Source organism: Bombus pascuorum, chromosome 15 (assembly GCF_905332965.1).
Source record: "Bombus pascuorum chromosome 15, iyBomPasc1.1, whole genome shotgun sequence".
In the NCBI taxonomy this organism is placed as follows: Eukaryota; Metazoa; Arthropoda; class Insecta; order Hymenoptera; family Apidae; genus Bombus; species Bombus pascuorum.
The window spans coordinates 6,982,207-7,009,014 of record NC_083502.1 but is presented as its reverse complement, the minus strand read 5'-3'; the positions used below and the strand labels follow the sequence as shown (position 1 = coordinate 7,009,014).

Genomic DNA, 26,808 nt, shown 5'->3' with positions numbered 1-26,808 from the left:
AGGAGCAGAGAGATGAATGAGTCAAGGAAGCGGACGTCATTCACAATAAATGTCACTCCCGTGGATACTGCCGATAGTCACGTGAATCCTCAAGAAATCTTCCTCCGTCACGCGTGCTTTGTTCTTCGTAACGGAACATTTTAATTGACAATAGCATTAGGTTGAAGAACGTTAAGCATGTCGTGGATGTCATCTTATGGGTATAATTATATAATACGTATATCTTAAATATTATATCGTATGTTTGAAATTAAAATTAAATTTTTCCAACAATTCAGACTGCATTCTTATCCTAAATTAAATCTTTCACAAGCATTACGTAACACTGTAACCACAGAGAGATCGCATAATTAATATTGCGAAGGATATTGTAAAATGAAAAATCCAAGATCGTTAGAAGAATAACAATGTAGGCGATATATTTCTATTGCGAGAGCACGAAAGGGTGAAACCTCCGCCTACCGAATCTATCATCGACTCTACATCTATATAGTTATCTAATAGAAAATTGGTCACAGGAAATCATGCGAAAACACCAGCCGGTGAACGACTTTTCCTCGAGAAGGGAAAAGGCTGTCGCCGGTAGCGCGATTCGGTTGGTTGCGCTTGTCGCGTAAAAATCCACGTGAAAGGATCTGCAGGATCGCCACGTGGGCGTTTTCGACGACTTCTATTTTCACTGAATGGCCACTGGGCCTCGACCAGTATACAGTATACATTATTACAGTACACATTAGTATACAACAATAAGAAACCGCGGTACAACGAGGCATTCGTACTAAAAAGCCAGAAAAAGGTCGATTACAAAATTTCTGCTTTCCGAGATGGTTGAACATACGGTAGCTCGCTTTATCTTTAATCGAAGAGAAAATATTCCAGCTGAAACGAGTCAGGTACAATTACTCTTTGAAAAATCTTTTAAGAATTCTTCGAAATTATTTAATTCTCGTCTGGAATTTTGTTCACACGGATTATCGAAGGAATCTCCGATATCTCTCTATTGCCTATCTGGTTTAATCACGCAGTAGTCTAAATGAAAACTAACTGGATTTTTCTTTGGTGGCAGACAATGCAGCAAGGCGAAACTCGAAAGGTCGTCAGACGAACTTCAATTGCTTCGGATGAAACGCGCCATTGTGTTCTCTCTCGGGTGACTATTAATTAGAACTAATTAGGAGATCGCGCGGAATTTCTCGTTTCGTATTACGGTATTTGCAACTTCGAGAAAAGTGATGTTCGTGAATCGAGAGAAATTATGTAACAGCTATTGAAAATCCGAGGGAGAAAAATTGAATTGTCGAGACATAGCTTGGATTAAAAACTGTGAACACATTGGAGTTTTAGTGTGATTTATCGCGATTTATGCCTAAGTGATTTATTCTAATTTATATTTGAATTTATATCGACGTAAACTTATATTTCCATGGTCATTTGATTCTTTAGTAAACGAATTGTTATTCGTAATTGTTGTTGTCAATTGTTAATCGCCAGTTGATTGCAGTTGACTACTCTACTTTGCTAGAAAGGTAATATAAAATAATTTTGTATTTTTTATGAAAACACTGCTATAACAATTTTTCAAGGATACCTTAGCACAATTTTTCCACGATTTCTAAACATAAAATTTTCTCCTTCGCTGATTTTACGCGTACGAATTCTCCTTGGTCCAGTGGAACTGAGATAAAAAAAAAAATTCCGCAAGATGACGATTCGCAAAATCCGACACAATCAAAACGAACTTACACAAACATAATCTCTATATACTAGTTGGATGTAAAAATCCAAAGGTAATCAAGGTCCAAAATGAAGATAGAGAATCTGTGGAAAATTTAAAACAAAATTTCGACGGGGTAATAAATTCATAGAAAGAGAATATTTCGAATAAAAATTTGTTCATAAAAAATAATGGACAAAGAAAAAATCGATTGGTCGGTCGAAAAATATATGCGAGCATTTTATAGCGTATTTACGGAGCAAAGTGAGTAAACTGGAGATTATTGTATAATATATCGCCGAAGATAAAAGATCGAGAGACGATCAAGGTAAAAGACAGAGCGACGATGCATTATTTATGCGGTATGTATTGCACGGTGAAGTGTGCGATACGTGCTTGATATTTTATAGTTTGCGTATTTCACCGGTGAATCTGTAATCCCATTTTATTGGCTCTTCAATGTCACGCAATTGTTGCTTTATTTATTCAGCGACGAGGGTATTTTTCTCGGCGTCGATTTTTATATAAATAGCTCTTTTATGTCTCAATATTTCGAACACAAAATGCATAATGTACGTATGCATTTGCAATTTGTTCTTATTTAAAATTTAACACGAGACACTTCTGATGTAAGTAATTGATTTGACAATTAAATTAACCGAATTAATTTTCCAGTTAAACTAAGTGTAATTAGACAATCTGCGATATATCAAACCTTTCCCCAAATAGTTTCATAATTAGTCTCACGATCGTCTAGGGAATTTCAACATTTCCACTTAACCTATATATTGCTCAATCGGAATTTTCTCCTCCACGAGAATATTTAAAACGGTTTTAATTCGTAGAAATTGTTCCGGTAAAACGCCGTCGAATTATTCCCCCTTCACGCTTCGCTTTCATTTTTTTCCAAACATTCCTCGCCACGGTCCGTACACTTTATTAGAGCGAGGCATTGATAACAACATGGTGACTTTCGTGTTTCCCCTAGAAACACGGCCATGTTTAACAGTCTATATAATTGCACACGATTACAAGCACGCAGCCCGGAAATCGTTTGCCTGGAAAAACAGTCGTCGCTTGATTTCTTCGAAGGAATTTCGATTTCATTAAGACGAGTTGGTTTTCATTGATTTACGACTTTATTTCGATCTGTTTATTGGTAGAAAGGAGAAGCTGTGTTGTATGATTCATTTTTAAGTATTTAGCAGTTCTTTTTGCGATCCTATTTTATGTCCTTATAAATTTGTTAACAGCCCTCATTAACACAGAGCACGGAATATTTCAGGAAATTTCTTTAATTTCATTATAAGTTTATGACAAAATATTGGCCGTCGTTGTTATAAAGGCTTCAATTACCTAAGTCACTAAAATGGTAACGTGCACACAGTGGGTCATGAAACAATACTGAAAGTATCATAAGAACGCATTAGCTAATCGTGTCTTGGAATGCTAAGAATAACATGCCTCGAATTATTTGAAACAAGAATTAAATGCATGCATTTGTGCGATGCAATGTTGTATTATTTGACACAGAAATTAGGTACATACATTCGTGTACCCAATTTTAATTTCTGTATCAAATAATTTGAAAGAAAACCTCAAGAATAGAAAGAAAATACAAAAATATGGAAGATTCGTTTCTCGACAAAATTTCCGAAATACAATCGCATCGATGCATAATGACGGGCATTATTCGACAACGTGAGAGAGTGAAATTAAGATCGTGACTGACTGACTCGCGTCTTACGTGACATCGGCCAGAGACACGCTTCGAAAGGTCTAACCGCATCCTTGCGCCGCAGTTACGCGGTTACGTAAGAAGAAAAGTCAGACAACCAGGTGGCGAGAACAGGATAGCCAACTGTGCTCGAGGTGGGGACGAGAAAAGTCGAGAAAAGTGTGCTCAGCCAAACGAGATTCCAGAAAATACGCGGCTGCTCATAAAAGACACTATATATACGTACTACTTACGCTGCCTTATCTTTAGAAAGATTGATCAAGTTAATTTAAAATATATAACTATTAAGACACGTGTTTAAGTTAGATTCGAGGTTTTCAAGGAAATAGAAAAGCAACGTGATTGGTCATTTTCAAATCTTCCATACTTTAAACGTTAGAATAAGATTAAGAGGATTTTACGAGATTTTAAAGATCTTTTTTAGAGTTTTATTAGTAAAGTAATTAATGGTTGAGGATTTATTAATAGATGTATAATTAAGGAATAATCTTATTAATAGAATAATTGATAGTCTGGGATTTGTTGGTAGAATAACTTCATTAACAGAATAATTAGTAGTTCGGGATTTGTTAATAGGATAATCACTAGTTTAGCATTTATGAGTAGAATAATTTTGTTAATAGGATAATCGTTTTAACTTACCGTTCAGATAGATTTGTACACGCGTAAGATCAAGAAATACCACCGATGTGAAAGATTATACGTATCAATATACAGAATTTTAAAGTCAGATCTCAGTATTAAGATAAGCGTGTCTAGATTGCAACGATTAACTTTTACAAGTGGATAGCATTTGCGAAATTCACAAGCGTTAAATCGTGTCGCGTCTAATTGGCAAGGAAGTGAATCTGTTAGGTTAACGAAGTACGCCGACGAAGATCGTTACAGGATCGTATTTCGAGGCCGATCTATCATTGAAAAAAGCTCCTGTACCGTTTTACTTAATTAAACGCCTATCCAGATAATTTGACTTATATCTATCGAATGATCGCGGAGAAAGTAACTCCGGAAACATCAAGCGGACAAACACAAAAAATACGAAAATTTTTCCATTTCACAAAATCAACGAAAACAAACTTACTATATTAATCCTGTGTAAGCTTCGCATATATGAATCGCCCTATAAAATCTAACCTAAAAACCGAAGTTGACAAGTTCAATGAGCTACGAACCAATAATTTCAACAGACACTATACTTTATGTATCAAAGCCTAATAAGTAATCAAACTTCACATCGATTCCCTAGTTAAACAAAAATAATGTACTCGTCATAGTTGTTCTGTATGTTCCTCGTACATGAATCGCCCTATAAAACTTAACCTAAAAGTCACGTTTAACAAGTTCAACGAGCTACGAAGCGATTTCAGCAGACATTGAAGTTGATATCTCAAAGCCTAACGATTGATTATTAAACTATACTTCGATCCTCTAATTAGACGGGCAATCGATACTCCATTGTAACGCGATTATACTTGACGGTATTATGATCGCGTGCAGGTAAAATCAGCATGGCTCCGCAAAAGCGAAAGTCAATTATTTCGTTCGCTCGAGTCGTTATGCAAAATTCTGCTAATATGCGGCGTGCTGGTTATTTATAGAGTGACTGGACAATTCTCTGGACTTTCTAGGCCTGTTACCCGCGACCGGGGTCGCAATTTTGACGACCTTTCGATTAATGGCCGCACATTATGCGCGATTATATAATCCTGAGTAGGAGATTCTACAGGAGAAGAAGTAGAGCTACGTTTATACTAACACATACAGCTACAGTGCATCAGTAAATGTGCTAATTTTTCATAGTATCAATTATTCTTTGTTTAAAATTGTAGGTTTTTGAGTGTGAGTAATCAGATTCGTAGGTAAGGCGGCGGATAGAAAGAAGTTTAATGAAATGTATACTCTGCGATAATGTCTGCTTACGCAACGAATGTTTAAGCATTTAAGGAATATTGTTTGATCACATTTCTTTAGTTGTATTCGGAGAATTATAAGTTGAATTTTATAAACTTTATTTATCAAATTAGATGTACAAAGCTATTTTATAAGATCGAGTCTATAAAATTAAATCTAGAAAAGTGAATTTGATACATTACATTTGTTGAATCAAATTTATAAAGTAGAACTCGTGGAATTGAATTTATAAAACTGAACTTGTGGAAATGAGCTTGTTACGTCGAATTTATATTGAATTCGCGATATACGCAGTCTGATTATGCGATTAAATTTCAATTACATGCATTTAAAAGTTAAAATATCCAAGAAATAGAAAATACGAATTCTCAAAATCTCTCACACCGCTATAATCTTCGCTGCACCATCCGATAAGTATGAAAATGGTGGGCAAAATGAAGCAGACAGGAGAATGATGGACAGCACGAATTTGCGAACAACGTCGCGAATGAATCATTCGCAAATGGTTGAATCATTTGTACGTTTACGATGCGAGGGCGTGCGCCGCGTTGACGCCACGCATGGAAACGAGCACCGTTGATCGCAGCGTATCGCGATCGAGAGAAGAAAGTCCCTGCCCGATGGTGAACGAACCGGGTTGCGTGGCACGCCGCTTCCAGGCAGAAGCGTGAACAATGCGGAAGAATATTTTGCGAACGATCGAAAAGATACCAGTCTGTTTCCGCGTTTTCCAAACCAAGGAAAATGGATCGTAACTCCGCTTTGAAATGCTAAACGAACGGTGTATCAACATTTTCTTTTCTATCGATCAATACTTCTTTTCTCCATGATAATAGAGTTGAACATTTGTTATTGCGATTTTAGTACTCTCATGCGGCGTTCAATTTGAAAAAAGCAAATTAAGACGAGGTAAAATAAATATATTGTTTACATTCGTTGACTATTGGTGTAAAATAATTCTTCGCTACTACCATATAAGCATGGCCGTGATATAATCTCAAATATCATCAGGCTTCCAAACTAATTTCGAAATCAGAGTCTGTTCCAAAACAAGAGTCGATCTATTTTACGATTAGAAACCCATTACTGAATTTCACTATCCACGGATCCATTAATCACATTTTACTCGCTGAACCTTACTGCATTGACAATTTGCAACTGTATTCTCAGAAATATACGTCAACCATGTTAGAAATCTCTTTGATGGCTTTCCAGTTGATTCCCTAGATCGAGTTACGATTTCGTTTCTAATCCAATCGATCTGATTGCTAATTTATTCGGTATTCTGTCGGTCACTGTGTGATTTCCTTTGAAATCTCCTTGACAGAACTGTGAACAGCCTGAAATGTCGTTGATCGAGTGGCTGGCTGCCACTTCATTTACAAACTTGCTCCGAATGTTGTCAATGTATTTGCAATTATATATATATATCTCAGGACACCTAAGAAGATATATCTAAGAAGATGATCAATCTACGCAGGACGAGAGCATCGTAACGAGAAAACGCACAAACGGCCTTAAAAGAGGTCGGACAGATCGCCAATAAAAGGCAAGCAGTCGTGAGTTTCGTAGACAACGAATGACTCATTGATTATTGCATTCGTGTAGCAACCGCGGGGGCGGTTTTCGCTCATCTTTCGGTAGAAATGCAACCGTGGGACGCTTCAAGAAAGTCTTACGACAGCGTAAATTGAATTTTTACGAAATTATTGATTTCAAACTGATCTATCTCCCATGAAACGATTAATTCGCTTTCTTTTAAATATTCTCCCTTAACGACGAAGCGAGTATTTGTCTAAACTGATTTCATATCATTCCCTACAATGTACGTGCGTTACAATGGAATATGCATTTTGATATTTTCCAAAGTAATTTTTCGACTAAAATATCTAAAAGCTAAAATATCTGAAACACCTAAAGTACCTAAATTCCAGTCTCCATAGACATTGCTAATCGAGAAACTCTACCGGCATTGCATAGATACAGGAGAAATACAGGGATACGTATAGTCAAAGCTTGGAACACTAAAACAAGCTATCCCCGAGGAACGATACATAAAATTCCTGGTCTGGACGCAAACGGCAGGCTTTGTATTCATTACACTCGCCATTTGCGTGTTGGAAGAGCCGCGTCTCTGGACCACCAGCCGCGAAACGTGCGAATCCACCTTTGTACAGGCGTATTTACATTCACGTAGGAGCTAAATGGAAGTTGCATCGGGCAAGGAATGCAGCCTCGTGGGACATCCGTCCGTGAAACGTATGCATCGCGGTCGAACCACGTGGGACGTTCGTATACACTACTGTTCATAAGTCCATCCGGAGTAACAGTATTCGAATATTGTCAAATTTGTACAAAAGTTAACGATAAATCAATAATTAGGAAATTAAAATATGTTCGATCGCCTGGTAATTTTATTACCTCGATAAAATTTGTTTGTCGAAAGAATTCTTCAACGTGTCTTTTACCAAAGAATTTTCCGAGATGGTGAAATTCGGAGACAGAACCCTAAGAACTCTCTCCCAAAATATCCTTCATCGAAGAATTTTCCGAGGTATTAAAGCTGTTAAGGTGTGATTCCTGGTTCTATAGAACGCGTAGAAATTCCAAACTTTTGAACGTTAGTGTACGTCCACTTGTTTGCGATTTTATTGCGGTTCGTACATCCTCCTGTCTTCCCAGAAAATCCTTTGCGTCCGTCTCCGGTGAATCGACTTATGTATCTTCCTTCTTGTAAGCCTTGTCGAGGAGTCTCGAATGTTTCTCGTGGAGAATAGTAAGCCTTTGATTTGGTTTTAAGGCGTGTATATTATACCACACTGGGATTTTTTTAGCAAACAGCGTGGGAGGGTGACTGACAAGTACGTATTTTCGTTTAGAAAGGAATTCGATTACGGAGTATTTTGTTTAAATTGTATTATCGAGGATTTTTGTAGAAGAAATGATTGACTTAATATACGAAACAGACGTATAGGTTTCATTTTACAAATGTAACGGTGAAAGAATAATACGACGTAGTAACGGGTATATTAAAAAACAATTTCATTGTTCCCGCAAGTATAATTCAATATTTAATGCAAAATAAAAAAAAGAACAAAGAATTTTACCAAAGTAATTAAATTACTCAAAATACGTGTCTAATTGGTGGTAGATATCACGAGGCACGTCTTCGCGTGTAGATGGTGTATCGCGGTACTAACTGGGTTTTCGTGTCGAGTCAAGGTGTTTCCTACGTGAACGTAAACACGAGACCGTACGTCGGCCACGATACGAGAATCGCGAATGAATCGTGCCGATGGGAGGAAAGGAGAGAATCTCGTACGGCGGAAGAATCGCGAATAGTTTCGGTGCACACATACGCCATTCTGTCCAGGCAACGCTAATTGCTCAAGAACCTGCCATTAGTTTCTTCATTTCTCTCCCTTGCGACTACCAACGAGGATCGATCGGTGCGATCATTAATTGAACATGTTGATTAAAATTACTTGAATTTCTGAGACACTGGCAAATATTTTACAATTTTACCTACCTTATTTCCGCCGATTAAATGTAAAGGTTAACGTAAATTTACGCTAATATACGAAATATGAAAAAGTCAGATGCGTCGATTTTCGCTGATAGTTATCAACACAGGTTAAAAGTATAAAATATAAGAAAAGTCTGTTACAAGATGTTCCTCTACCACCAATGGTGATAACGACGGTGATGGAACAAAATTTAATTTAATGGATGGCTCAGATTCAACTTTCGTACGCATGAACGTAGTGAAAAAGAGAAAAGAAAAAGAAAAAGAAAATGGAAGGTAGTAGAGCGATAAAGTACAGAAGGATGCAGTGCATGCACTCGTGCAGCCAGTTGCATGCCATTTGCACTTCCTTCACGCATTGTTCGGTTTCCCTCCGACTTTCGAGGACCTCGTATGCAACGAGGCAAGTTGAGTTAGGTCAACCCTCGATCCGAGGCTGCGTATTCCTTCTCGGATGCATTGTTCCCGCGATGCACCATATTGCATTCCATTATTTCGAGCACATGCGTGCAACCGAGGCAACGATTGATTCGCGAGGGGAGTTGAATTTTACTCGAAATTTCCACTAAACTTGTAGCCGGCAAATCGACGGTGACATCTTTCTTTCGAATATTTCGAAGCGGTAAATTAGATCGATAGGGGGGTGACAGGAGAGAATTAGGTTGACGGGACTCACCTTGCAACAAAAATCCATGCAGCGCGAGGTTCATGGCTACGATCAATTCCTTCAGCCTGAAACAGAAGGATTTTTCGTAGTTAGTGATTAAATTTCTGTCGATAATTTTATTTTATTTTACTTTCTCGCGGTATTATTATGAAAGTATAAATTAATGGATATTAATAAATGTTTTGTTCAGTATTACTAATATTTAAATCTAAGTTAATTTAAATCTAATCTGACACCATTGATCTGACATTGCAGAGTCACATTTTAAAATGCATTACTATTGATTTTACAAATTTATCGAATTTATTTTATAATAAATAACATAACGTCAATTGATATATATTATTTGTCATATAGTAAGTGTAACGTTATTTGAAAGATTTATTTAGAAATTATTCTTTCAAATAGAGAAGAGATCGAGATCTGCGATGGCATAGATGAAAATTCACGTTTCAAAGATTCACTGGTCAGGTTCAAGAGAGAATACGTAAAGTTTCCGAGCGGGTAGGAATGAATTTACTTTGTTCAGAGATTCTTGTACGCCTTCGTGCAATTTAGCCGCAATTAGCATCTCTTAGCGTTGCATTATTGCCATCTATCATTCGTCAGTCTTGAAAAGCGGGAATTTTCTGATCGATCCCTCGATTCTGCCCGACGATTGCGCCGTTCGATCAATTAAAAGCAATTAGTCTTATGAAAGACCACGTTTAAGCCGATCGTACGTGAAATGCGCGGATAATTGTGGCGATTGTGCTGTTCTTGGGCAACCTATCCGCGAAGCACATAATTTAGCGAAGTTCTCTTAACAGCGATCGAGTAGTCGTTTTGAAAGATTTTTCAATGCTACTAAATCCTCTTTATTCTCGAATAAATATGGTAAAAGAGGAAAAAAGAAGATATATCGAACGTTTACAGAAAAGTACCAACTTTATAATCCACCCATTCAGCACACCTAAATCAATTCTCAAACTTGTTCAAACTCCGAGATCTAACATGCCACTGCTTCAAACTGCTTCAAACTTTATCAAATAGGATTCAAACTTTGTCAAACAGGACCAAATGAAAAACTACACAAGAGTACCAAACTGCTAGAAAATTTAGAGTAGAACAGAAATTTGGTCAAACGGGTTAAACGAAGCCACTGGAAGTCAGAGCTTCGATCATCCGGATCGATAAAATTCGAACATGTGCAGTGGATCAACGGTGGCGCACTCGAAAGTCCTCGTCGGAGCACAATGGCCGCGTTGCAGCGGAATTAATTCAGGTCGAGCACGTAGGAACACGAGCGGGTAACGGTGCCTCTTTGCAAGCCACAAAACGGCCAACGGAATTGTTTCTGGCACAGCAGACTTCTTTTCCTCGTTTTCGCGATCCTTGCTTAAGTACTTAGCCAATTAATAATCTCTTCCTATCTTATGTCAAAATTGATTTTCGTCCTTTTCATAGTACAAAATTATCGTCAATCTTGCTTCTATCGTTAAAGCTTATAAAAAGATCCATTTCATTTTTTGAGGATCCAACGATGTCAAACATCGTCGAATGCATCGATAACTACACCTATTGATAACTCCTATTCGCCTTACAATTCACGTAGCGTTCGAACGAGTAATAAATAATTGAATAAATGTGGGAAAGGAACATTGGAAACGAAGAATGGAGGGATCCAGCGAGAGCAACAAAGTCAAGTAAAGTTTCGTCAGATTTTGTAATAGGAATGAACCACCCGATTGTGGTATTTTGTTTCGCGTAGCGCGTCACGAAAACGTCCACCGACGTCTTGGTCGATCACGGTCCTCGTTGTGAATACGAAATCGAGGAACACGGCCGCCATTAACGTGCGTACAATTCCTGATGAGCCGTGCTCTTTCGTCTCCTGTACCGTAACCATTCGTCGAGGACTCGTCGGGAATTTCATGGTACCGCGACCTCGTGGAACCAAAAATCTAAAAATTTGATAAACTCTGAGAAATGAGTTTTTTAATATCAAACTGTTTGGTAATTCGTCGTTTCGTAAGGACGAAGAAGAAAGAGTAACGTAAGAAGTTGATGGACTTACAGAATTTTGTTTTTCGATATTTATGAAAAAACTCTTGATAGATTTCATGTATACGATGGTTTTATATGGAAATTTTATGGGAACTTTTTCTTTGGAAAATGTAACACGATGTTCGTTAGTTTGTCGTCTCCTTGGGACGAAGAAGTAACGCGAATGTAGAAATTCGATAGATTTCGAGTAAATACGAGCTTAAAGAATTGTTCACGTTGTTCCAGGGTGAAATGGAAATGTGCAGTTATGTGAAAATTGTGATTCGTGCAAGATATGATCGTATGCATGGTTGCGCGGTTTCTTTCTCTCCTTTGCATCCGTGGCGATCCTCTTTCGCCTTAAAGACGATTTTCACCTTACGTAAAACCGGCACATCGGCCGTGACTCGTTTCCATGGCGAACGACTTTCCCCGATTCTGTATCGCGAACGTTGTACAGTTTAAAAACGATCGATGCCACGCCTTTGGATACTTGCCAGATAATCATATGGTTACTTTTCTCATTACAAACGATTTTACACTCTTTTTATTCGTCGTGTAAGCTTTCGTACAACGAATTTTTGGTATTGCTAATGTATAACGATCATTTTCTATCTTATATAAAAAAAAAAAATGGAATTTAATTTTTTGCCTCCGTAAACACGGGCGTAAATAAAGCAAATTATCTTACATAAAAGTTCATTACAATGAACAATGATTTACATCTGCCTGTTTTACGATATTCTTCCTTGAGTTACTTAACAGTTTTTGATCAAATCTTACTTCAAAGTTCCACACCGCAGTTTATATAATTCCTGTGCACTGTATATTTCACACCTGAGAACGGAACTTTACTTAAATAAACCAAAAAACTTTGCTTCTTTCACTTACTGTAATTTCACTAGACCTGGTAGCGGATCAAACACTTTCCAACGATATCAAACTCGTTTGCTAATACAGTTCGCTAGGAATATATATAAAGTATAGTACTTTCCAGTCATTTTTACTGTTACATAGCTACTTACTATTTCAGTAAGGATCAAAGAGAAGAAATATGTAAAAATGTCCGTACCGAGTAAATATTTCTTTCTGCTTTTCCCTTTCTATTTTTAAAAGTAGAAAATTCAAGGACGTCTGGAAAGGCTACTTGACGAGCGACGACTGTATCATGTGCAGGTGAATTCGTGTAAAGAACCTCTAAGCAGGTCGTTTCGTAATCGATGATGGGTCTCATTGATGATTGCAATTAAACTGTTACACGGATCCTTAACTTTTTGCCTATCTAAAAATCGTATTATCGTCATAACCTAACCTAAAAGTAACCTAACCTAAAAGTAACCTAACCTAATCCATCTAACTTGACTTAATTTAAGCTAATCTAATCTGACCTAAATCCATTTTGAATGAAATAGCATGCAGTCGTACAAAGTGGTTCGAAACTTGAAATTCGCATTAGAAAGTCGAAGACCGAAATCGAGCTGCACGAAGCTACGGGGACAATGTCTGAATGCACCGGAGGATCTAGATCACGGAGGACGAGGATCGACACGCGAGGCCGCGGGCAATATCCGGTCGATCGACCTACGAGCGGAAACGAGGACCGTTCTCCGTTCAGAAAAGGGATTGTTCCACTCGACTATAACGTAACGCGTTCAATCGTCTCGGGAAAATCGTTTTCTTCGAAACGTAGCGAGGGCGAGTTCGTGACGACTCTGTGTGCCGGCACAAAGTCGATCGATCGTTTTAGAAAGTCGAGGATGCGCTCGAGGAGGATCTTAAATCATTCGTTGGCAAATAAATCCTCCGTTGCCGTTACCTTGACACTTAACGACGCTGTTATGAATATTGTAATGTGGTCGAAATTGAAATAGCCATGAAATGGTGAAATGTTAATTTGTTCGAGAAAACGTTCGCGAATTTTTACGCTTTTTATGAAGAAAGATTTTTTTTAAGACAAAGACGGGTGTCGTTGACGCGTAATGCGAGTTATGACTTAACCTTTCAATTGAAAATTAGCAAATAGAAAACTTGATCTTTACTTGATCTTTGCATCGCTGTGTTCTACTACGGCCACTCTCATTTTTCCAATTTTATTTTTCTAACGAAAATATATCTCGATATATGCAAAGTTATTATACGTTGATCTTCTCATATATTTGCTGGCTATTTACTATATTTTACGTTGAAGCGAAGAAAACAGAAGTAGTCCACGATCCATTCATCCGCGGATCTAGAATCCTCGATTCGCAACTCTCGATCTCGAGGCTGATTTATGTATCCCCGAGTGGATTCCGTGTGCTCTAGAAAGATTTTCTCCATCGATAGCTCTTTCAATCGTTGCGCTTTTACATAAACCGAGGACACAGGTGTTCCTTCAGGGCTAGAAAGAAAGCTGCGCGCTCGACTTTTCATGTTTTTGACCGAGGATCGTCGCGATAGCGATCGATTAGGCAAGAAGAACACGACGAAGAGTCGATCGACCCAGCGATAATTAACTGGTTACGTAAAGTTGTAAGAAAGAAGGATGAATCGTCGCGTGGATGAAATTCTGCCCACTGTATTCCCGGATAGAAAATTAATCGACTAGAGTACTAAATATAAATATAATTTTGCATATTTAGACGTGTCTTTGTTGGGAAATTTTCTTTTAGAAATTTGCTTTCGAAAGCCTAAAATATTTGAATTCGCAGACCATTGAAATTCTAAATATGTGAAAACCTAAAATATATGTATTCCAATTCTATTTAAATTTCAAAGATTTGACAGCTTAAAATATTCTAATTTCCAAAATATCCAAATATTTGAGATTTAAAAATACCTAAATTCTCAAACTATCCGAATGTCAAAAATTTCGATCCCTAAGTTATTCGCGTCTTGCAAAATTCATCGACCATGGAATATTAAGAAACTATTTAGAATTATAACAGCATTTCTATGACGAAAGATATTTAAAATTGCAATGGGCTATTTAGATCGACATTCTTTCGATCTCGAAGTGGACTAGTTGCTCTGCCGCATCGTGGGAATCGTACGATTTAGACAAAGACTAATTGATCACTGGCAAACGATGCTGCGTTTGCTTTCACTTTCCATAAAATCGTCTCGAATTGAAACATAACGTCCGAGGAAGGTGGAATCGTGCTACGAAATCGGCAATCGTAGGCCAACGCGATGCGAGAAAGAGAATGGAGATTCGCTCTGCTCTCAACCAGCCATCCTTCGAGCTGATTCACTGCGATTGCACGTAGAACGAATACGTTGAAAGCGAGGAGATCTGGATCATCGATTGAATATGTATAAACGTTCTAGAAAATAAGAATAAAACCATGTTTTTGAACGAAAAAAGTTTCTTTATTCAGCTGTGATGTTTTTATACAATTTAACTTCTGAGAATCCAAGTAAATAGTAAAAGTAACAGTAAAAGGAGTAACAGTGTAAGTCCTTAAGTCGTTTCTCAATAATAAATCAAATTACAAAGAATTGAGTTTCCCATATTCAAATATCCAAGACATCCAAGTTCTAATTATTTAAGTCACTAACATATGGATGCCTCAAAATCTAAATTTCCAAAATAATTGAATTTCAAATAATCCTAATCCATTTAAATTCCCAAATATTATGGTATTTGAGTTACCAAGATATCGAAGTCCTTAAATCCCAATTCGCACTACCTGAATTCCAAATATTCCTGGTCCATCTAAATCTCCAAGTACCTGACTTATTTTTTTTTTAATTTTTTTTTAATATATATATTATAATATATATATAATATATATAATATATCAAATATAATATATATAATAAAATATATATATCAAATATAATATATATATTATAATATATATATATAAAATAAATATAGCATGTGGGTGGCTACCCCCAGCGGGGTGCCAGCTTCGTGTTTTCTAAGTTATATCTTTTATGCCTGACTCATTAAACTCTCAAAAACCTACGACAGAAATATTTATCAAATTAAATAATGCGAAAAAAATATTTTGTTCTCCGAACGGGACAATAATCTACAAGAAAACTCTGAAGCGATGTCAATCGTAAAGGAACAATGAGATATTATAAAGTACGTAGCGACAAGAGAAATTGCATTACGATAATGTAACTATTTCCATAAACAACTCTGCGCGTTATAGTTACACCATGTGCAAGAGTCAACGAAAAGAAAAATGAACGATTGTAACGAAACTTTCGGCTTTCCCCTTACATTTGATCGAAGCTAGACCCGCTAGACGCTAGCGATTGCAGACTCAGATTATGTAAATTGTTACACATACAAAACAAATCTCCGTTCTCCATTCGATCGCTCTTAAATGGCCGATTTGTTGATCGTAGCGCCGATACCTTCATACGGTTAACTCGCGTGTGCCTTATTACACTTTCAAAATGCTCGCTGTCGAGGAATTCGAGCGACAATATTTTCAGCAAATGAAATTCGGCAGAACTCTGCGGGTTTATTAACACACAAAGAACGGGATAACCGATCCTGTTTCGAATAATAATTCCGTCTGTTTATCCGCTGCTTCGGTGTATCGTGCGATTAGATTTTTGAACTCTCGGTTTTCTTGGTTCTTTGCAAGTTTCAAATCCGGGGAGTCGTTTGAAAATTTTTAATTTAGAATTCTTGATTCGCTTTGCAGAATTTTAACTTGCACGGTATCTAAATTCCGAGCTGAATTTCAAAATGCCTAAATTCCAAAGACGTTTGGTCCCAGGATATTTAAATTCCTAGCTTTCGGTTTATGTATCTGAATTCGAAAAATATCAGGTTTCCAAGATGTCTAAATTCTCAGGTATGTATCCGAATTTCTAGATATTCTACCTGGCTTCCAAAGAACATAAATCCATGTAGCTACCTGAATTTCAAAATATACCTGATCAAAAATACACCTGAATTTCTAAGCACTTTAATTCAGAAATTCTCGAATTCTTAAATCCATCGGTTCCCAATATTTTTCGCCATCTACACAACCAGATATACTTATCGTTACAGGTTTTCTGCAACGAATAATTTAATCTAAAGCACAGACCACCAAGCGTAACTCAGAATTCTAATCGCTACGATGTAAAACGTGGAAGAAATGAAATTACACTTCCAGCGTGAGTCACTAGGACCACATCAGCGAGCCACGTTAACCGATCATTTATATCTCGCCGCGTTTCCGTGTTACAATAAATTCGCTATCGGGCGATCGCACACAGCGTAACATTATCCATATTTAATGCGCGTCTTTAATAAAACAGAATAAATGATTACGAAACGGTTACGAAAGCTACCGCCCGACGTTAGACTCCGTGAAATGTCAATTTTCTGCTCGCACCGTGATAAATAAACTTATTTACACTTTCGATCTTGCAACATTTTTCCCAATCGAACCGAACGTCATTATAATTCACCATGATCGCATAACCATGTCACCATAGAATCGAATATTTTTATTATTACGAGACTTCGAACCTCGTTTATTTTACTATGCACGTGTGAAAATTGAACAGGCTATAAATCGATCGTCCGTCGTTTCGACAGACACTTTCGAGGAATTCATTAGAATTCGTTAGAAGTGTCGCGGCACGCTTCGATCTTATTTCGATGCATTCGACAACGAAATAGGGAAACAAATCCTGCTACAAATCTCTTCGACGTAAATCAGTGTCGACTGTTTTGGTGTGTTACAAATTTTACTAATTAGATTGGCCTATTAGTAAATGAAATATTCTCCTTTTTCACGTGTATGTTTCACTGTTAGAATTTAATCTTAAAGTTAAGATTAATAATCTGTGGAAGACACGATGTTTGTGTTGAAATAATAATGATATTTATTAAACAGAACTACAGAACCAGATGTATATAAGCGAGTGATATAATTAACAACGTATACGAGAATTGTTAATTGTTGGCCAGTTACTCTCAGACTAGACTTAGGTAGTGATCCATGATCCCTTAAATACTTTGAACCCCACTCTCCATAAAGTAATGAGTACGACCTGTGTAAGTGTCCTGTTCAAATACCTGTGTGGGTGTCTGTGTAAGAGTATTTGTGCCTATGCGTGAAATATCGTTGTATTCCAACATTCACCACACGTGTAAATTAGAATTCAAAGTAATACTACGTGTTTTAGTTGATCCTACATACTCCACGGTATCGTCGTAGTAATAGAAATGTATAGAAATAATGTCAATGGTACTGTAATACAAAGTACGTACGCGATGACGAGCTAATTTCAATTAAATCGCACGTCAACGGATTGATATGTAAATACCAGGATAAATACAATGGTGTGCCAATGTTTCTCGTAGCAGCTGTGTGTGATCTTTCGATATGGAGAAAATATTGGACCTTTAGTGTCCTAATTTGACTTTAGGGTTTGAGGGATTGGATTTTTACTGACATTGGGCGTTACCTCAACGTGAATTCTCAAAGCGATTACAGAGTCACTTTCTCCTTTTTGAAAAGGCCGGATCGATGATGTCAATCGTAAAGAATATCGAACTCTCGTACGATACTGTAAATTTCTCTTTACGACTGTAGCCGAAACACGTTCGATCGTTTCGGCGACGTTTACATGTTGTTACAAAGTACTGCACGCCCACGTAACGCCGGTGTAAACGAGGTCGTGTGTAATAGACAGAGCTGTTCTGAGTCCAGCTCGCTTTTTGCTTTCTTCTATTCCATACCTTACCGCATTCTGTTTCCAATTTCATTTCGCTGATCTTGGAATTGCTGCGCATCTCCTAGATACGAACATTTCACGATCCTCGAAACAATCGTCTATTTTTTACTCACTCGCTGGAAAGGTAGCTATTTTCGATTCATCGGAATCTTTGAGCCTATCTTAAGACCGATGAATAAGAACGTTTAACCAGATGAATCGGAAGTTGCAGGATAGTTACGAAGCATCCTGGGGTCAAGAGACTTTAAGCTTCATAATCGTGAAATCTTATGTTCCTCCTAAAGGAACCTCACGGCTATGTAATCTGGCCATGATCGTCACAGGGTCACAAAATGTATTGCAGACCGTACAGAAACTTTTTTTTTTTTATTTTATTTTGGTTATTTTACAATTTGTCCTTGTGGACATTTGGTAAAGTGTTATATCTTGTTGGTGAAGAAAAAAAAATATAAATAAAAAAAATGAATATAGCATGTGGGTGGCTACCCCCAGCGGGGTGCCAGCTTCGTTTTTTCTAAGTTATATCTTTTATGAGTACAGAAACTTTAGCAAGAAATGGTACTGCACTTGGACTATTTGAAAGTTCAACGAATTTCACGCTACTGTTGTGCTAACGCAACTAACAGCTACCTTTTTTAGCCGCGAGCTTTTTTAACTCAAGTTGAAGGGGTAAAGTCAACCCTCCAAATGTGGATACCTTAAGCCTTCGCCAAAGTTAGGATTAAGGTTTGGACGACGGTTGGATGATTCCATAGCCGGTTTGCACAATGCATAAAATTTTGTTTAATTATAGTACCCATGTACACCGTTGTTTTCGCAATAAAGAATTGTTACGGTACCGCAGGAGCTTGATGGTACCGTGCGTTTAATAGAAATACTTTCACGAATGATCGAATGAGAAGAAGCTTCTTCGATACCCATCGTATTTCTGTCAATGTCTATTTTGTCAGATTAAATCGACCAGCCAAAGGAATCCGTTCGAAATCGACAACGGAGGAAATGAAATCCTCGTAGCGGAGAATGGAGTTACTGTAGTGTACCGGTGTATACACAGGGTATCTCATTGAAATCGAACATCTAAATTATTTTCATTCTTATCGACGATAAAACAAGATAACGTAAAACCCTGTTAATAATTTTCAAAATTTTCTTACGAATTAGCATTTTTTATCATAAACTGTGAATTTCTTATAAAACGATAGAAAATATATTATTACTATGCAAAGGATATCAGTGGCCTTAGATCGCTCTTCAAGATAATCTTGTGCGAACAAACTTTTTTCAATATTTTCAATAGCAGTGAAAGTGGCGGAGATACTTAATCTCAGCAAGACACTGTATATAGTAAACGAGAAATGAATTCGCTCAGCTATCTTCGAATCGCGATAGATCTACCGAATCTATTAACATCGAATAGAACACAGATGTCTCCGTAAAAGAGATATCGCGTTAGAAACGAGATTGAACGATTAAACAGAAAATCTGATCGGGTCTCGATCGCTATTGGCGTCCCATTTGCATTACAAATCAGTCTTTCCCACTGTAATTTTCGTACCTCCTTATTCCTTATAAAGGTTAACAGCTCAATTTTGAGATTAACTGATTCGAGATTAGTACATGAAGCAGTTAAACGTGAGATAATTACAAGTTTGGGCCGCAAAAGATTGTTATATTTCCTATAAATAAGTCGCACGACGGAAAATATAGTACATATATATATATATATATATATATATATATATATATATATATATTATTGTAGAAAGTTATAATTTATAGTCAGTTCGTAATAACGATGCCACGGTCATTTTAGAAATCAATTTTCTTGAAAACGAAACCTGCTACAAGAAAACTTATTCCACATTTTCGACCCGACTTTTTCAGAAGAATTGCATTTCACGAATTAAAATATTGTTACATGTCCTCCCAAGAGAAAGCTGTTCGCTCTCAGAGACCATCTGTAGAGAACTAGAACTTTGTTAGAAAAACGTAATACTCGAGCCAGTAAGAAGAACGAAATCGTCAGTCTCCGTTAATCTTCGTTGAAACGCTCCTCGATTAACGTGTTCGGTTCGATTCAGTCTCGAGTAGATTCACCGAGGACTCTGACGTTTTCCATTTTCTTTGATGGCTTTATTGAATGGAGCAGGCGTAACGATGGTGAAACTGTGCCTCAGCTGTTGAAAGTCAATCTGAGAGTTGAAACTCGAAAAAAGAAGCTTACGAGTGAATCCAGATGAAAAGCAGAGGTACAAGGCCGGACATTGCATTTTGTAATGCCTGATTCACGCTGCACGCTTCGCTGTCCTGGAAGTAGCTCAAGCCACGTTCACGCTTGCGCGGATGATTGATTTGATCTTTGAATGTTTCGTGATTTTCTCACAGGTTTTATTATTATATAAATTAACAATGGTAAATTCGATGTTCACAACAAGTTAACCAAGTGAACGCATATCTGGCAAATTTTCAAACTCGATTTTTAAAAAACGAGACCTCCATCGAGAAAACATTATTCCACATTCTCGATTCATTTTTGTACATGGAATAATCTCCAGCTCAAGTATTTCGTCTTGCATCCATGAATCTTGCTTCGGTAAGAAACATAAATAAAATTTCACTAAAACTAGGTATGCGGCATTTCAAAATCGCGAACTATATTACTCATTTAGATCACGTGTATTTATATAATTATGTAATAATTTATACAATTATGTAACAGCAATTAGCCAACCGTACGATAAAATTATCGTTCAAAAGCCGTTGATTTCGAATATTTATATAAGTGGCGGTAATGAAGTGTAAAGGAAGAAGTTTTTTCTAATTGCGGTTTCGAACGAAGAAGAAAAGGGGCAAAATCATGGAATGCACAGTGAGAACCGTTCTTTCCGTAATACGATACATTCGGGAAAGTGCCACAATACATTTTGCCGAGTAAAAACCGACTTACGTAACGCGGTATCGATTATCGTTAGAGAGTTATCGATCGCGAGCGGATAGAACAAGAAAAGCGGGGAAAAAAGGAATGCAGCACTTTTTGTACACTTTCTAAGTGCATTGTGGAAAACTCTCACGATATTGGATAGCGCGAATTCATCGTTTGGTCGAAGAACGCGAATAGGTACGAGGAAGAAAAGATTCGCGAATATTACTGATTTTATGATGGAAGGAATTTTTTAAATATTTTACTATTTGCAGATTGATAATATTTTAGGAATTTGTTATTGAGAAGTGGGAGAATTCAAAGTGAGAACCAAAGAATTATTATATGATAGAAGGAATTTTTTAAATATTGTACTATTTGCAGATTGATAATATTTTAGGAATTTGTTATTGAGAAGTGGGAGAACTCAAAGTGAGAACCACAGAATTATAAATATTAATTCCAATGCAAAATTTCTACAAAAGATTCGTTTAAAACTGAAAGGCAATTAAGTAAGCCCTATTTTTATTAAGTGCAATTTTCTGTATTGATTATTTTGCAATAAAATTCTAAATTATCTTTCACACATCGATTTTTCCAGATTTCCTGTTCACGTTACACGTTTTTCCGAGGGAGAAGTAACGGTGTCTCGCGAGGAAATGTGAAATCGATACGCGTCGATCGTCATCGTCGGGTAATCGATAGTTGCTGGATGGCTTGCGATTCGCGGATAACTTGGCGAGTGACAAAACTTGATATTTTTCAGCGTATTATCTAAGACGCGAATTACGAGGAAAGCAGAGCAAAGAGTAAAACCGTCGTTCTCGAATCCGCGCATTTGCATATTACTTCGAGTACGCGCGCCTTATATTTTTTATTTCTTTCGATTACCCAAGAAATCCTGTTTCGAGTCGTGTTTTACGTAATATCCAGCCAGACGAGAAGCTTGAAATATTTGCTATATGCTATTATGTAGATCGCTCGAGATTTTATCAAATAGAATTTATAATTCAAAGACTTCAGAAAATTATAATCTTTATCAATGCGATAAAATAAAATAGTCCTTCGACGATCTTCGTATATGGAAAGCTCTAGTAATAACACTGCGCGAAATCCAGCAATTTTCTACCCTATAATCATTTTACCTCCGCAAGCAACAAATTATTTTACGTTCTGCGTGACCCCCATACGTTAACTAAACAAGTTGCTACGAGAGTTAACTGTGATACGTATCGGAACACGTAATCCCAAAAGGACGAAGGATAAATAGGATTTATCAAATAGTCTCGATTATTTTATACGTATCAAGCTCGCAGCGTGCAACTGCAAAAAGAAAGTAGAATATAAAGTAGATCAGGCTCGAGTAGATAATTATGACCGAAAATGTATAAAATAAATAGGGTTTATTGATTGATATCGACCATTTTTCTCGTTCACGGTTGGCGGTCTTACGCACGATTACCGACCTTTAGAAAGAATGCAGACATTTGAACAAGTGGTTATCGAAAACGAAAGCTAACTGGTTACCCGGTTGTCCAGCAACTATCGCTTCTGGCGGTTCTGGTCTTCTTGTTGCCGCGCCGCAATGGCAATATCCTACTCGATAGTCCAAGTTTCTCTGTTTCGATTCGGAAACACACAGCGAGCTTTATGTAACTGACTGGCACAGTGAAATGTCAGCCATTTGTTGTCCAATCTTTTCACGCGGTTTTCTAAAATTGTCGCGTGCCACTTTTTCATCGTTAGGATGAAATTAACGACGCTGTTTGTTTAGGGAGAAATTTCTGTCGCTATTATATTGCAGCGACTGTTACTAGTGTTACTAGCGTTGGTAGCGATTATTAAGCATGAATAATTTTTTTAAATTGACACAAGCAATTTTCTATCGAAGGCAGATTGACGTGACCGCGGTAACTTTTTTTTAATGGAATATCTTCGCAACTATCGTAATTTCCTTTCTATCGTCGGAATTCCTATTATTAGCCGTTTTTCGTAGTAATTAGAGTAGTTGGACTGCGGAGTTTTATGCAAATTCGCGTTGCCGAGAGCATAATTTAAAAAGTACAGGCTCGTGAGAAAAGTGTTTTTCCAAGTACCGTAGAAAGCACCGCACCTTGGACATTTTACCGATATATACTAATTCAGGAAGCATAAATAACCATAAAAATTCTCAAGACTATAATCAACACACGATAATTAAATGTAAATCATTAGCGTCTGGGATCGATAGGATTTTAACACGAGCAATATTCATCTTTACAACGAGACCAGTATAAATTCATGAGAAAGCTCGTTAATTGGGCTGTACGATATCCAGAAACGGTTTTCATTAATGAAAATCGTTTCTCCTATGGCGGATCGTTCGATAATTCAACAGACGATTCACGGTTCTAAACCGGTTCTACGAGTGTGGTCCAGCCGGAGAAAGGCGTTCATTCACGGCGCGAACAATAAATTATTGTGTCGAATTGAACCGCATAAATTGAAACGGCGAACAATGGAATTTACGCTATCCCTTAGATTACGTGGTTCATTGTGTTCCGCCAGTCACAAAAGAAACCAAATACACGCGCGTATATGGCGCGAGATATGAAATGGGTAATCACTGATAAATCGAAAGCTATCCCGTTGGGCTAACCGTTATCCGGAAGCATCTGGTGATTAGAAAGATGAATAATATTCAATTTTCCTCCCTTTTTAGTTTAATATTCACTTTGACAAATCTCTATAGGCCATAGATTGGACTAAAATTCTTCGATGACAGATATTTCGTATTATCGAGAAATTACTTTCCAGTTCAAAAAATTGTAGCTACTGAGCTTTATTAGAATTCATGAAAATTTGTTAACTCTCTTCTCGTGGCTCATTCTCATAGGTTTTCTCTTTTAAGCACCTTTTGCGATACGCAGAGATTACGTTGAGCTTAATTCTTGTTAATAATATTATGGCGTTATTATAGAATACTAGCGATATTATTACCAAAATTACCGATATCAGAGTACTATAATTTTCTACGCGTAGGAACCATTATAGTTCTGGTCTGAACCAGCGTGAGCGAGTCACAGCAATCACGGGTCATGCTAGTTGTATCACTGCAGAAATTTCACTATCGTCGTTGTATTTACTATATCTATTCCTTGTACGTTCTATATCACCGATAATAATATTCTTACAATACAAGATCATCAAATCAAAATACAATTATCGATCAATTTTCATATTATTCGCTTTTACTTTTCTCCTTGCATGTATGTATGTACATTTCCACTGATCGACCTTCTATCTAATTACATTTTTAAATGAAAGCCAATTACCTATTGAGAAAACGAAACGAAACACATAAAACCAGTTTGGATAAAACACTGCCATAATTCCTTATGACAACGAACCGATCCTTGGATCGTAGGCGAGGCAATAAACTTGCCTGCTGGAAAAATTGCAACAGGATTTTCCTCGTAAAGATCCAGTGATCCACTGGGATGTATGGCATTTAAATAGACGTTTCACGATGTAGGTTAAAAAAATCGAGAATTGTTCGCGGCGATCCGCTATCGCTGGTTTCTAATTGGTAGAAAGCACCAGCTGCCAGTGATTCCATTCTTTTTCTTGTTTCGCTCGAGCAGGCGGCGGAAAGAAGGCAAAAGAAAAGAAGAAGAGGACGATGATCGGCGAGAAGCCTCGCGAGATCCAGTCGCTGATTCGATCCTCCATGACAATGACCTCGACCCTTGAAATTTCGAAACTTTCTAGTATTTCAACGACTAATTTTTGAAGGCCGAAACGGTGAATCGATATGCTATAATTATCATTAAAGTAATTAATTATCTGATATAAAAAAATTGCAAAAATTCGTCAAGCGTGTTAATAAGTGTGTTTACAATGGCTTTGATATCGGACATTCCGACGAAACATCGATCAGCAGCGTTAGCTCTATTTGTTATTGATTCGCGAGATTTATTACGAGCGATTTGCAATCCAGATCGCGTTTCTCGCGGCGCAAGTAAGAAAGCATTCCTGCTTACGACGTTATCTAACAACGAGAAATCTAGTGGTTCCGTTTCACTTCATAGTAAGGTACCATAAATCAAAGCAGCTGGCGTATTATCTTCGCTATCGAAGGCAATGTGGATGCCCCGTTCTAAATACGCGAATAAATCTACGGGATGTAAACGACTAGCATGACGATTATACAAATCGACTGAGCGTTTTCCTTGATTATACATTGCCTAGGAATCGCACATTTCTGAAATAAATCGATTCTAATCGCTTATCCGTGGCTGTCGTTACTTTCGTTCAGGCTTTCCTCTATTTGTTTGCAAATTAGGTAAATGAAATTCCAAAAGTGGGATGAACTTTTGTTCATCGATTAGAGATTCGATTCAGTCAAGGAACGTCGATACGAGATAATTTAATTTAAGATAACAGGGTAATCAAGAGAATGTCATTAAAATATACTGCTAAACGTACCACTAAAATATACTACAAGCATACCTAGATAAAAGAATCCCCTAACGTTCATTCAAGTCAAACGAAACCCATCGTAGCTACCGAACTTTCATCCTATTCATTCAACTCTAAGAACCATAAGAATAAAAGAACACAAGTTTCTAATTGCTCTTTCCAAATAAATTCCCCTGAAAGAGCCTACGTCATCGACTTTGATTTGCGCGTGGCGTCTCTCATTTCACGGCTCCAGGAAGGGGAGATGCTCGTTGAATTGTCTTTGCGTGGTCATCAATCAGTGACACCGCGGAGGCACGCTTTCTTAATGCCACGCCGCCGTCGCAGCTCGCTAGACAAAAATAAAGATTCCACACCGCTGGCCGTAGAGGGGATTCCCTTGCGCAACAGGTGGCTAACCTGACAAGCGGACCCTACCCGCGAAAAAATCCCCGTCAGACGGCGCTATCCTGACGCACGCGTCGATAAATTAACGCTGGAAGTAGCGACGATTAAAGCGATCGTGTGTTTGCATCGAAGAGAGAAGATGGAAAATATGTGAGAAAGTAAGTAGCATAAACGAAGAAGTTCTTTATTAGAATTATTAGAAGTAGTATATGTAAATGACAAGATTAAGGAAAAGTTCTTTATTAGAATTATTAGAAGTAGTATTTAAAAATTTTTTTATTTGAATTTTAAATTCAATGCACTAAAATCTGCCATATGTAAATGACAAGATTAAGGAAAAGTTCTTTATTAGAATTATTAGAAGTAGTATTTAAAAATTTTTTTATTTGAATTTTAAATTCAATGCACTAAAATCTGCCATATGTAAATGACAAGATTAAGGAAAAGTTCTTTATTAGAATTATTAGAAGTAGTATTTAAAAATTTTTTTATTTGAATTTTAAATTCAATGCACTAAAATCTGCCATATGTAAATGACAAGATTAAGGAAAAGTTCTTTATTAGAATTATTAGAAGTAGTATATGTAAATGACAAGATTAAGGAAAATACATTTCCTCTGTTGGTATTAAAAATGTTTACTTTTGGCCATTGCATCACAGCGCTTCTATTGGCGTCATCGTTAAACTAATGCGATCTCGATTCTCGAGTAAGCAGAGGCAAAGTCCAAAGACGTTTCCGCGTTAACTTAACGTGTCCTTTTTGCCGATCGAAACAGGA

At 37.2% G+C, this 26,808-nt stretch overlaps 1 protein-coding gene across 8 annotated transcripts in view; it reads right to left on the bottom strand.

Moving 5' to 3' along the window:
* Positions 1-26,808, bottom strand: part of LOC132914422 (FK506-binding protein 5-like) — a 66,326-nt gene that overhangs the window by 21,084 nt on the left and 18,434 nt on the right. For all 8 annotated transcript variants that reach the window (XM_060973511.1, XM_060973507.1, XM_060973509.1 and 5 more), the window contains one exon: positions 9,566-9,621. In XM_060973511.1, coding sequence (XP_060829494.1) covers positions 9,566-9,599 — 34 coding nt within the window. In that variant the 5' untranslated portion in view covers positions 9,600-9,621. The remainder of the gene's footprint in view (positions 1-9,565; positions 9,622-26,808) is intronic.